The sequence below is a fragment of the Anopheles coluzzii genome, chromosome 2 (genome assembly GCF_943734685.1).
Source record: "Anopheles coluzzii chromosome 2, AcolN3, whole genome shotgun sequence".
NCBI lineage: Eukaryota > Metazoa > Arthropoda > Insecta > Diptera > Culicidae > Anopheles > Anopheles coluzzii.
The window spans coordinates 61,209,327-61,223,383 of NC_064670.1; the positions used below are offsets into that span (position 1 = coordinate 61,209,327).

Consider the following 14,057-nt stretch of genomic DNA (forward strand, 5'->3'; position numbering starts at 1 on the left):
TAAAAAAGTTTCTTTTACTTTTTAATAATATTTCTACGATTATTAGACGGCAAAAATGCAAACAATAATTGATCGATCGCTATAAACTGCCAATTCAATTTTTTCTCAGTTCCATCGTTCTTTGCATGCCGAGGAGAATTCTCTCACTGAAAATGCTGTCAGTCGCTGTCAAAGCATGCTGTCAGTTATTTTCTCAGCTGCATTCTCGGTGTATGTAGAAACGCTCTTTGTCAATTGTAACCGCGAGGCCACATGAGGTGAAATATACATCGAAATGAACTATTTGATAGATGAAATATCTGACGGATAAAGCATCACAGCAACCAGCTGATGTGCAATGTTAACAAATAACGTCCACAAAATCGTATTTAAATCCATCAAATAACTTCAACATCGAGATATTGAAAGAAGAAGATATTATTTTTAATAGAATTTCCAAAGCAGATGTTGTGTCTCCCCTAACCCTTTAGTTGGACCTGTCAGATATTTCACCTGTCAAATAGTTCATTTCGCTGTATGTTTCACCTCATGTAGCCGCGCGGTAAGGTACAGTAGAACGTCGACTATCCGGGTAGCTCGGGACCGGACGGTTGCCGGTTAATCGATTTGCACGGATAATGGTCCAAGAAATGTCAAATTCATTTTAATTATTTTTCATGAAAGTGAAGTTATTGTGGTTGATGAACTATCATAGTATGTTAGTTCATATTTGTCGATTCAAAGCCCTTTTTCATGCAATATTTTTTATTTGTCGATTCAAAGCCCTTTTTCATAAATATTCGTGAAAATGCAAACATTGATGTTGCTCCTATTTTCGGCAGGGTGTGTCCCATATAACCAAGATACCGAAAACGCCACCAATTTCTTGTACTAAAAATCCAGTTCCATCAAACAAAGCTAAAAAACTATCAGTTTGGTGGGTTAAGCCACACGGCCACAGAAGCAGCCACTTCAATGTTGTTGAAGTTAGTTTTTTATGCACGGGCAATTTATTTGCTCAACATGTTTCACTTGTGTTAAAATGTGATATAATTATGCAAAGGAAGCAATTAAACGTGTGTGTGTTTTAGTTGGTTTGTTGTAAAACATTCATGTGTAATATGTGTATATGTGTGTTTGTTTACTTGTGAATGATCTCTCCATTTCGCTGGTCAGTGCATAGTTTATAGACTAATAATATTGCTGAAGTTGAAGTGCAGTGATGTAAGTGAATGAATTTAATCAATCGAGGAGTTAAAATCCTGTCCAGCATATTTACCTTAGCCAACCCTTGACCAAACTTTTCCTCAAAGCATTTTTGGAAAAGGTGGGTTAAGGGTGGGCAAGATAAATACATCGGATCGGAACTGGCAGCTCCGATTGTTCTAAAATTTGGTGGGTTAACGACTGAATCGACCACCACAAACCCACGTGGGTTTGAAGTGGTTTTACAGTGGGTTAAGGACGATTTGGTTATTTGTGGTTCCTATTTTCGGTAGCGCGAATACGGGTCAGAATATGTTTTTATCAATATTAATATGTACAAAAAAATGACTAAAGCAATTTAACACTCTTACTTTCCTAAGATTGGTGTTAAAAGCACTTTAATTATTAATTTTATGTTGCTTAGTTTGGCCCGTTTTGACAGCCATTTTGATGCGACGTTTCAATAGAGCAGCCATTAAAGAGAATTGACTGTTTGATGGTTATAGCGTACGGTGTGAACTGGCTTACAAATATTTATTTTTCTCTTAAGTTAGTTCATTGTTTGTCGTAAAATTGGTGATATTTGGTACAAGAAAGGCCATATTATGTGTCGACATACGCATTGTAGTGTTCTGATCAATTTTAAAAGGTATCCCAAATAACCAAATCGTCCTTAACCCACTGTAAGAGCGTTTCTACATACACCGAGACTGCCGCTGAGAGATGGCTGTGAGAGAATTGACAATTGATTTCTCATGCCGGTGTGTGTAGAAGCTCTGAAAAGCGCCGAGATGAGACTTTTAAAATGATGTTGAAAAAATCCATTTGAATCGCTAAAATGAAATCAAAAAAGTTTCTTTTACTTTTTAATAATATTTCTACGATTATAAGACGACAAAAATAAAAACTATAATTGATCGATCGCTATGAACTGCCAATTCAATTTTTTCTCAGCTCCATCGTTCTTTGCATGCTGAGGAGATTTTTCTCACCGAAAATGCTGTCTGTCGCTGTCAAAGTATGCTGTCAGATATTTTCTCAGCTGCATTCTCGGTGTATGTAGAAACGCTCTAAAACCACTTCAAACCCACGTGGGTTTGTGGTGGTCGATTCAGTCGTTAACCCACCAAATTTTAGAACAATCGGAGCTGCCAGTTCCGAACCGATGTATTTATCTTGCCCACCCTTAACCCACCTTTTCCAAAAATGCTTTGAGGAAAAGTTTGGTCAAGGGTTGGCTAAGGTCAATATGCTGAACAGGATTTTAACTCTTCGATTGATTAAATTCATTCACTTACATCACTGCACTTAAACTTCCGCAATATTATTAGTCTATAAACTATGCACTGACCAGCGAAATGGAAGAGTTCGATCGCAAGTAAACAAACGCACATATACACATATTACACATGAATGTTTTACAACAAACCAACTTAAACACACACGTTTAATTGCTTCCTTTGCTCAATTAAATAACATTTTATTACAGGTGAAACATGTTGAGCAAATAAATTGCCCGTGCATAAAAAACTAACTTCAACAACATTGAAGTGGCTGCTTCTGTGGCCGTGTGGCTTAACCCACCAAACTGATAGTTTTTTAGCTTTGTTTAATGGAATTGGATTTTTAGTACAAGAAATTGGTGGCGTTTTCGGTATCTTGGTTATATGGGTATATTCAGCCAAATCCAAGATGTGTTACCGCAGGACTCCACACAGCATAACACCGAGCGCAACATAACAACTGACAGCTGCCAAACGCTTCAGAAAACGCTTCTTTGCTGGTAACATGTGTTGAATATCCTTATTAGGCCGATCATTGCTCGTAGAAAAGTTACCAGCCTACTGCAATGACCGACAGTTAATAAAACACTTTACCTTCTTCCGCAAGCGTTTTGTGAAGCGTTTGGTCGCTGTCAGTTGTTATGTTGCGCTCCGTGTTATGCTGTGTGGAGTCCTGCGGTTAGGGCTTGGTACTTGTTTCGACGCAGCGTATCGCAACGCATTGCGTGACGCACGCTGGTATCTGTTCGCTGCGTTCTGCATGGATGTGTCAACACATTTTACTAAGAAAAACATCAACAAACAGCAATAATGCCTCTTATTTATAGGTTCTGATGTGATTATAATGTTAAATTACAACTGTAAAATCATTTCCAGTTCTGCTCAAAACAGTTCAAAGCATGTTTTCGCTTTTTTATTGCATATTGCATACTGACCCGCACACACCTGTTTTGCAGCAATTACGAAATTACTTTCTCTACATTTATATTGTTTTGTTAATAAAATTATTTAGTAGTTCAATTACACGTCCAATTGCGCTCAAAACAATTTAACGTGAAAAAATATCGATTTTCACACGGTATGGTTAAACCATTTTGACAGACGCATCACGACGTGCGTCGAAATAGAAATTTTTCTACTTTGACGCTGCGTCGTGCGTCGTTAACGCATGCGTCTATCAAATCCCATACATTTTGGCAAAATCGCAACGCATTGCGTCGGAACAAGTACCGCTCTCTTATTGTTCCGACTTTCGGCAGCAGCCCCAAGATGGATTTAAAAATATTAGGTGGTGGACTCTAGTGCATTTTGACAATTCGTCACTTGACGTAAGGTCCCCAGGATTCAAACTTTGTTTACATTTATTAAATTTGTTCATATAATTTATCTACCCCATTTTTTCGATTAAATATTCTTTAAAAATATAGTTTGGACTTCGCGAGTTCTTATTTAATATTAAAACATGTATTAAAGTGTGTTATTTTGTTTTATTCCGTGAATTTATTCTATAATTCATTGTGTTTTCAACATTTTTGATGATAAAAACTAAGAAATCATTATATTTTTCAATTTTCACATTAATTCCTCATTATCTACGAGCCGCATGGACAATTTACGTGAGATAAGAACTCTTACTCACATGATTTTAAATTTCGTGCATAAACAAATAATCAATTTTTTTGTTAATAAATCTCATTTTTTCGATAAAATCAATAGACACACAAAAATCAACATAATAACATAGAAATCTGTTCTATTTGCTAAGCTTTGTGTGTGGAAACCAATGGTTAACGGTTCTAAAATGACGTAAAGTCGCTCAACTATGGCGACCCCCCAAAGGCCCTAATCCACCACCTGATATTTTTAATCCACCTTGCCCCGCACCAGCCCTCCCCGATTTTCATACCGGAGCCCCCGGAAAAGATATGTCAAGCAAGGTGTATGGATATTAGGAGGTGAAGTGCTTCAGAGCAAATTGACATTTCACGACTTGACATAACAATACTGGGGTCTCCGGTATTAAAATCGGGGAGGGCTGGAGGGTGGTATAGAAAATTGTATGCGATTTGACATAACAATACTCAATGATGGCGCCCGGAAAACGCGCTAACAATTCACCTCCTTAATAAACACACCTTGATGTCAAGTAGAGAAATGTCATTTTGCTCTGGACAACTTCACCTTGTCATTTATAAAGCTAAGGCTAGATCAAGGTGGATTAAAAATATCAGGTGGTGGATAAGGGCCTTTGGGGGGTCTCCATAGTTGAGGGACTTTACGTCATTTAAGAACCGTTGACCATTGGTTTCCGCACACAAAGCTTAGCAAATATAACAGATTTCTTTGTTATTATGTGCATTTTAGTGTGTCTATTGATTTTATCGAAAAAACGTAATATATTAACAAAAGATTTGATGATTTGTTTATGCACGAAATTTAAAATCATGCTAGCATGAGTTCTAATCTCAAGTAAATTGTCGATGCGGCTCGTAGATAATGAGGAATTAATGTAAAAATTGAAAAATAATAATGATTTCTTAATTTTTATCATCAAAAATGTCGAAAACACAAAGAATTCTAGAATAAATTCACAGAATAACACAAAATAACACACTTTAATGTATGTTTCAATGTTAAATAAGAACTCACAAAGTCCAAAATATATTTTTAAAGAATATTTATTCGAAAAAATGGGGCAGATAAATTATATGAACAAATTTAATTAATGTAAACAAAGTTTGAATCCTGGGGACCTTACGTCAAGTGACGAATTGTCAAAATGCACTAGAGTCCACCACCTAATATTTTTAAATTCACCTTGGATACGCGGTTTTCTAAATTTGACAGATTTAATGTCAAATCAGTACAATTGGCGTCAAGTTCGGTATAAATTGCATTTATGCTAACAAATTGAAACCGCTTAAAAGCCAGAAATATAATAATTTTCTGGACGAATCATATCAAATAAATGATAAAGTGTATAAAAGTACTAAATTAAATCAAAAACTCTGAGTATTGAATAGTATTTTTATTCAAAAAATGAGAAATTCGACTTATGCGGATATTCGAGTTACGCGGATTCGCCGGGAACGCAGAAACCGCGTAAGGACGGTGGCAACGCTTTTTCGCATGCGATTTTATCGGACGGCCTGTCAAATTTTTGTATGAGATTTGACAGATAACGTCGGACGACGAAATCAAGGATAATGTATTTAGAAGGTTGATTTTTATCGCTTTTGCTGGGCGACATTGTGGGGGACATCTGTCACTCTCTGCATACAAATTTCAGTACCCCGCACCAGCCCTCCCCGATTTTTATACCGGAGCCCCCGGAAGAGAAATGTCAAGTCGAGAAATGTCATTTTGCTCTGAACAACTTCACCTTGTCATTTATAACACCTTGGACGAAATCGCACGTTCGACGTTATCTGTCAAATCCTATATAAATCTCATCCGATAAAATCGCATCCGATGAGCGTTGCCACCGCCCTAACTCGGGAACAGGCTGTACAGTCTGTTCCCGAGTTACGCCGTTTCTGCGTTCCCGCGATGATTTGTGGGAAAAATTCTAATATTTCTGGCTTTTAAGCGGTTTCAATTTGAAAGCAAAAATGAAATTTTTACCGAACTTGAAGCAAATTGTACTGATTTGACATATGGTCTGTCAAATTTAGAAAACCGCGTATCTTCGAATCCGTTTAAGTCGAGAACCGCGTAACTCGGGAACAGACTGTATATCAAAATGGGTATAGGCACGGTGGAATATAGAGGAGGTGTCTTCTTAGCGTTTGGCATGTTGCTATTTTGAGATTCAGTTTGACAACAGTCGTCGATATTTGTTTACAGGCAGCAGCCGCAATATCACGTTGAAAATGCCGATTTATAAAGTGTGCATGCAAAGTACAAGTTTGTTGTGCTATACAAATATTTATTGAACGAAAACAATTCATTTATCATACTTGTAAACCAGCAACATTCGTCGTTTTTGACAACTGCCGTCGATCCTGGTTTTGTGCTTTTTTCTAAAGCCTTGATGGCCAAATGTTCTGTATGACGACACCTCCTTTCTAACCACTTTGCCCAAAAATCATCCTGCAATGTAAATACTTCATCGTAAAACTTGTAAAGTTGTTTGGCATATTGGCAAAACGGTAAAATGGACCTTCTTAGTTCAATATTGGGATCAATGGATCGACCTCCATCAAAGCAACAAAAGGGCACTAACATGTATGAAAGTAAGTTGATGATTGAAACATCAAATGATACAGAAAGTATTTCAATACATATTTGTAAGAGGCTGCATTCGTGATTGTTATAATAATTGATTCTCTAGAACAAAGAAAGGAGTATGAATGCGTGAAAAACAGGCAACGTGAGGAATTAAATCGATTTCGAACGTATGTAGAAGAACGCTTAGGGCGATTTATGAAGGATGAAAATCGGCATAATTTAGAATTTCAATCGATGGATAAAGTTCATCGATCCATAGTGTAAGTATGATTAATCTCACGAGTTGATCTAAGTGATAATCATCATGCATACGCTTTTCTAATTTCAGGCATGATGTGTCAGAAACGGCTGGGCTTTCAGGAATGAGTTTTGGAATGGAAGGCGAACGATATATAGTAGTGTACAAAAAAGAGCATCTTCCATGTGAAGATGAGCTGAATGCTCGAAAAAACGGTGAAGTCTGGAACGAAGAAACTGCTGCACAGTATGCCGAAAAACGTCGATTAAAGCATTTGAAGCAATCGGGTGACACAAGTGATTTACATATAACGAGAGCTGAAAAGTTGACACCAGTTTCCAGCTGCACTAAGAAATACATGCAACTTTTCAGTGAAGAAGTGAAAATGGAAAATGTTCGTAAAACTGAAATCAATGCATCATATGGATATGGTAAATCTATATTGTACAGTAATTTTAGATCATAAAAGAAAAGCAATATTTAATTTCAAAACTAATTTACGTTTTAGTGCCTAGTGCAAACAAAAAAGACGTACGCTCAATTGAACAAACAATGGCAGACATACTAACGAAGAAACGACTTAAAACTCAGCATAAAGAACTTGAGGAAGGGCCATATTCGACTGAAGTATCTTCGCAGGCATCAAGACATATCCCAGGCGCCACAGATAAAGCTTAAACGACTAGAAAATCAAATATCCATAGAAAAATAACGAAAGCTCCATAGCTTCATTGGTTTGCTCAATCGATGGCTATACAGGGTTTCACACTTTATCTCAAGACTGCGGGACCCCTTCCCGAATCTGTCTTAGCCAAAGCCAAGACTGCGGTATGATGCTTGAAAACGTTGATGATACCTGAATTCATCGGATGCAATGCTGAATCTGCGGCACATTTCTCGAAACACACTGGTCCGCGCCGAGGACATGCGGTCGAATATTTTTTTACACGGATAACCTTTGTGTACATCAGTCTATTAGAAACACTCAATTATCCTTTTCGTTTTTTTACCAAAAAAAGGCAATTTAATAAAATGAGTGAATGCATATTTGTTTAATTAAAATATTTACAAGTGTTAAGAAAGTAGTTTGAACTGTTTAAATAATCTTTTCTGGTAAAAACACGAAAAAATAATTCACTATTTTCAGTACACTGATGTACACAAAGGTTATCCGAGTAAAAAAATATTCGACCGCATGTCCTCGGCGCGAACCAGTGTGTTTCGAGAAATGTGCCGCAGATTCAGCATTGCATCCGATGAATTCAGGTATCATCAACGTTTTCAAGCATCATACCGCAGTCTTGGCTTTGGCTAAGACAGATTCGGGAAGGGGTCCCGCGGTCTTGAGATAAAGTGTGAAACCCTGTAATACCCCGTCAAACAATGCGAGGGTTGCGAAAGATTTCATGTGCTCGAAATCTTATGGTATTTTAAAAAATCATTGATTTTTATTCAAGAATTATATTTTGTGCGGTAGTATTTGGCGAAAAGATCACTATTTAAATTTTTGTGGATTTTTGAAAACTAAAATGTCAAAATTCAGGTGTTTAGTATTCTACAAATCGCACTGTTATACCTGCTCTCGAGGTGCTATAATTATAACTGCTAAAACTAGGTGTGAAAAAACTACCAAGGCTCGCAAGCTCTACCCTCGCGCGCCCTCGCAAATCCCTGTCAATTGCATGGCGGGACGCCATACTGATCATCATTTTGCTGTCCTTTCCCGCCATGCAATTGACAGCGATTTGCGAGGGCGCGCGAGGGCTCGCACGCCATACAAGTTCACCGCCCCAGAGCCCTCGCATTAAAGAGCTTGCGAGCCTTGGTAGTTTTTTCACGCCTAGTTTTAGCAGTCCCGCCATGCAATTGACAGCGATTTGCGAGGGCGCGCGAGGGCTTGCACGCCATACAAGTTCACAGCACCAGAGCCATCGCATTAAAGAGCTTGAAAGCCTAGGCAGTTTTTTCGCCCCTAATTTCAGCAGTTATAATTATAGCACCTCTAGAGCAGGTATAACAGTGCGATTTGTAGCATACTAAACTCCTGGATTGGTACAAATTTTTTTGAAAAAATCCACAAAAATTGAAATAGTGATCTTTTTGCCAAATAACACCACAAAAAAATAATTTATGAATAAAAAATTAATATTATTTAAAATATCATCATTCCCACACCGAGCGTTGCCCGAAACAGACGTGTTTTTTGTTTGCGGAGATCGAGTGGCGTATACAAATCGTTCAGAGTTGTAACAGTGTTAGTATCCGTGCAGAACAAGGCACTACATTGCCGAGCTTTAAAAAAAAATCGCCCACCCGATCCATCGTCATGGATCGTGGTAAAAAGCGACGTGGAAGACCACCAAAAGCATCAACAATACGTCACAATATTGGCAACAACAATGTGACGGTAGAAACCAGAAATTCGTTCGAGTTACTAAGTGATAGTGAAGATCTTCCTCTCTCCTCGTACAATGCGAGAGCAAGTGTGCGTAAAACCGAACGTGTACCTCCAATCGTCGTGACCGGCACATCTGTAGGCGATGTCCATCGTAAAATAACTGGTGTTGGTGTAGTTAATTACACAACAAATACTACCGTGAAAGGTATCGTAGTGCATGCTACAAACACGAGTGATTTTCGTAAAATAATCGAGGAATTCAAAAAAACTTCGACGCACTTCTACACACATCAGCTTGATGACGAAAAAACCACAAAAATTGTCATCTTTGGCCTCCCAGATTATCCTTTGGAAGAAATCAAAACAGCACTGGAAGAAGTGCATGTAAAACCAACGGCGATAAAAAAATTACAGATTCGTAGAAAGAAATTCGACGATCAGATGATGTATCTATTACATTTTGTGAAGGGTTCAATAACCCTTAGTGAACTCAAAAATATTCGAGCAGTGAACCACCATCGCGTATTTTTTGAATATTATACATCTGCAAGCGGGCCAATGCAGTGTAAAAATTGCCAGCGTTATGGTCACGGTAACGCAAACTGCCACCGCCCACCTGTGTGCGTGAAATGCGCTGGTTCACACGCATCCAAATCCTGTCCGCTTAGCGTAACTACTACTAGCCCAGACGGTAAAATAGCGCCGACAAAGCTGCGCTGCGCTAATTGCGGTGACCACCACACAGCCAATTATTCAGGCTGTCCTACACGTGTAAGCGTAACTAAAGCAACTAAAGCACCACCTAAGACGAAAGAATTCAAATACAACGAAAACAGTTTTCCCTCAATAGGAAATCCGCCCAAGCCATGCCAAGTGCCGATTAACTATTCAAATGTGTTCAATTCAAAGAAAAACACTTCTACAGGAGATTTCGACATAAATTTTGAAGAAATAGGCCAAATTGTCGAAGACGTATTTACACATTTAAGCGAATGTCGCAACAAAAAAGATTTAATTTCCGTAATAGTACAGATAACAGCTAAATATTGTTTCTCCAATGGCAAATAAAAAGGGTTTAAAAATCATGTATTGGAATGCCAATGGCATAGCCAGCAAACAACATGAATTTTTCAATTTCATGGATGCAAATAAGATACAAATAGCAGCTCTGAATGAAACATTCCTTAAATGTAATATGCGTTTTTCACATTGCAATTATATTATACATAGACTAGATAGAGAAACTACAACAAAAGGTGGTGTAGCTATAGTAGTCAGTAAAAATATCACCCATAAATTACTTCCTTCATTCAAATTAAAATCACTAGAAGCCATAGGCATACAGTTACAAACTGAAAGAGGAAAAATAAGTATAATATCAGTATATAATCCTGGAGCAAACAGAGATTGTGAGAGTTTTAAAGCAGACGTTAACCTATTGAGTGCTATCCCAAACAGTTATTTCCTTTGTGGCGACTTTAACGCTAGACACAGGCTATGGAATTGCCAAAGTGCAAATCGGATGGGAAAAACCCTTTTTGAAACTTTACAAAGAGGAAATTTTTCGATTCACCATCCACATAACCCTACATACTTTCCCAGTGATGAAAATCGAAATCCATCCACTATTGATCTCGTTCTCACAAACAATTTACACCAGATAACATCACCACGAACAATAACCGAATTTACATCCGACCATCTTCCGGTTATCTTTGAAATTTCCTTAACCAATAGCTTTAAACCATGTGGCAACAGTATTCCAAACTACTCCAAAGCAAATTGGACAGGGTATCAAAAATACATTTCCCAACACATAGAGCTGTCAAACTTGAATTTAGCTAAAATTAACAATGAAAAACAAATTGATCTCATGGTAGCCTATTTTTCTAAACTAATCAGCACTGCACATAGCAAATTTGTACCACTAACTAAAATAGACCGATATAAATTAATAATCCCTGAGGCTACACTAAACAAAATGAAATACAGAAACCAATTAAGGCGCCGATGGCAAAGAAATAGGTGGAACCATGCTTTAAAAAATGTGTACAAAACATTAGCAAAACAAGTTGAAGAGGAAATATCCCTGATCAGAAACAATGCTTGGTCTACCAACTTAGAAAAAATGAACAAAACACGTAATAATACTAGGCTATGGAGATTTGTTCGGATCATGAATGGAGACAGTAAAACTATACCCCCAATTAAAGAACATGGAAATTTTTTACTAACAAATCCTGAGAAATGTGAAGCCTTAAAAGCTCACTTTGAAAACGCTAACAATACCACAATACAAACAAAAAGCTCTCAGGAGCGCTTAGTTAAAAAAACACTAGATGAATTCAACAACTTTCACTCCTTACCAGCTAACTTAGATAAAGAATTAATTAAACCAAAAAAACTTTGTCAAATAATTAAGAAACTACAATCAAAAAAATCAGTAGGTATTGATAACATTAATAACACAGCTATAAAGAAAATACCGATGCAGGGAATAATTTACTTGACATTTATCTTAAATGCATGCTTAAAATTATGCTACTTCCCTAATGATTGGAAAAAAGCAAAAATAATTCCTATTCCAAAACCAAACAAAGATCCCAGCGATACTAAAAACTATAGACCGATAAGCCTCTTGAGTTGCCTGGGAAAAATCTTTGAAAAACAAATTGCTGATCGCATAAAAAAACACATTGACATTCACAACATTATCCCAAAGTACCAATTTGGTTTCCAAGCTGGACTATCCACAACTCACCAATTACACAGATTAACAAACACTATAAAATCACAAAGAGACAATAAGAAGTCAACAGGATTAGCATTACTAGACCTAGAAAAGGCTTTTGATACGGTTTGGCATGAAGGATTGTTATTTAAACTTGTATCTTTCAATTTTCCTCCAAATCTGATTCGACTTATCACTTCATTTCTCAAAACACGAACAGGCTCGGTTCACATAAATCATTTTACCTCCACACCGTTCCACCCATTAGCAGGTCTTCCTCAAGGAAGCGTGCTGTCACCGATTCTGTTTAATATTTACACATGCGATATTCCGAAAATGAAAAATGTCAAACAATACTGTTTTGCCGATGACTTTGCGATTAGTTCCTCTGCCAAATGTCCAAGAACAATTATAAAAAGCCTAAACAAAGGACTAAATGAGTATTCAAGATACTGCAAAACATGGAAGCTGAAAGTAAATGAATCTAAAACGGAAGCTATTTTTTTCTCGCGTTGCACAAGTAGAAGAAAATTGCCAGATAGAAAATTAAACATTAATAATAATGAAGTGGAATGGAAAAATGAAATTAAATATTTGGGGGTTACACTCGACAAAAGGTTAACATTCAAAAAACATATTGAAAATAGAATACTCTCTGCAACAAAAACCTCATTATCTCTATATAGCTTTACTAACAGGAATTCAAAACTAAACTTAAAAAATAAGCTTTTGCTTTATAAACAAATCCTACGACCTATATTATTATACGCATACCCAGTTTGGGAAAAAAGTGCCTCTACGCACTTAAAGAAAATCCAAGTGTTCCAAAACAAATTTCTTAAACGAATCCTTAATTTACCACTTTGGCATAGTACTAGTGACATTCATCAAAGAACAAATATGATAAAAATAATACAATATGCTGATCTACTATTAGAAAAGTATAAAACAAATTGTACGTCCAGCCCGTGGCGATTTGTAAATAGGTTATATTAAAGTAAATAGACTAGATTATAAATTTATGTAATAGAGGAAAGATTAGTGTAGATAAGGTTTAGACTAGATTCTCTTTCGTTATCATTTTTTCTTAGACTATAAGTGCTCAATGTGACCAGGGTTTTTTTCAAAAAAACGTTTCCCTGCAGAAGAACTCCACACTAACGCGATGGCTGAAACATGATCTATATCATGATGTGTAAACTGTTAAATTTATCCAGTATATTGTGTAAAAGGCACAAAAGGTCTAATATCAATCAGAGCTCCACTATATTGTAATTAAAAATAGTAAACAATGAAAAAAAAATAAATAATAATAATAATAAGAAAAAAAAAAAAAAAAATTTAAAATATCATAAGATCTCGAGCAGATGATACTACTCGCAACCCTCGCAATGTTTGACGGGGTTATAATTATAGCACCCCGAGAGCAGGTATAACAGCCCGCCATGCAATTGACAGGGATTTGCGAGGGCGCGCGAGGGCTCGCACGCCATACAAGTTCACCGCCCCAGAGCCCTTGCATTAACACGTTGTCTGCCACGTCAGCCACTATGTGGCTGACGGGTTTTTTCCGATCGGGCCACGTCAGCCACATAGTGGCTGACACATTTCACATTGTAAAAGACGTGTTACAAGAGATAAATTTGCACGTATTTGATCGGTTCTTTCACAATGCTTTTCTTTCACGGTTATTATTTCTTAAAAAAATGATTAAAATATCAAAATGAGTTTCTATTATGTTTTCATAAATAAATGAGAAAGAGAATGAACAATAATTATAAGATCTTGGAGTTCATTTATTCATCCTTTACTTTTGATGCAAAATCTTAAAACACTCATCACAAAGTTGAGGTTGATCGGGACAGCTTGGACAATACGTAAACGATCTTTTCACAGTTTCACGTCCCTTTGATCGGCCCTTGCTTTGCCTGTCAGTGTTGTAGCATCGTTTGCATGCGCGTCACCAAAGCGTTGCAAAGCGTTGGAGTCGGA

At 37.0% G+C, this 14,057-nt stretch overlaps 1 protein-coding gene across 1 annotated transcript; it reads left to right on the forward strand.

The window, feature by feature from the left end:
* The first annotated feature begins 6,217 nt into the window (after positions 1–6,217).
* On the forward strand, positions 6,218–13,846 carry LOC120960099 (sperm-associated antigen 7). Its single transcript, XM_040384054.2, has 4 exons — positions 6,218–6,703; positions 6,802–6,958; positions 7,027–7,367; positions 7,445–13,846. Exons 1-4 carry the CDS (start codon positions 6,625–6,627, stop codon positions 7,612–7,614), a joined length of 747 nt encoding a protein of 248 aa, XP_040239988.1. The 5' UTR covers positions 6,218–6,624; the 3' UTR covers positions 7,615–13,846.
* Positions 13,847–14,057: the final 211 nt, after the last annotated feature.

What these genes read in the sequence shown, in the direction of transcription:
- LOC120960099 (XM_040384054.2), top strand. Translation starts at nt 6,625, where the DNA reads ATGGACCTTCTTAGTTCAATATTGGGATCAATGGATCGACCTCCATCA. An exon ending in AAAGTTCATCGATCCATAGT is followed by an intron (nt 6,959 to 7,026) that starts GTAAGTATGATT and finishes TTCTAATTTCAG; the next exon opens with GCATGATGTGTCAGAAACGG. An exon ending in CAATGCATCATATGGATATG is followed by an intron (nt 7,368 to 7,444) that starts GTAAATCTATAT and finishes TTTACGTTTTAG; the next exon opens with TGCCTAGTGCAAACAAAAAA.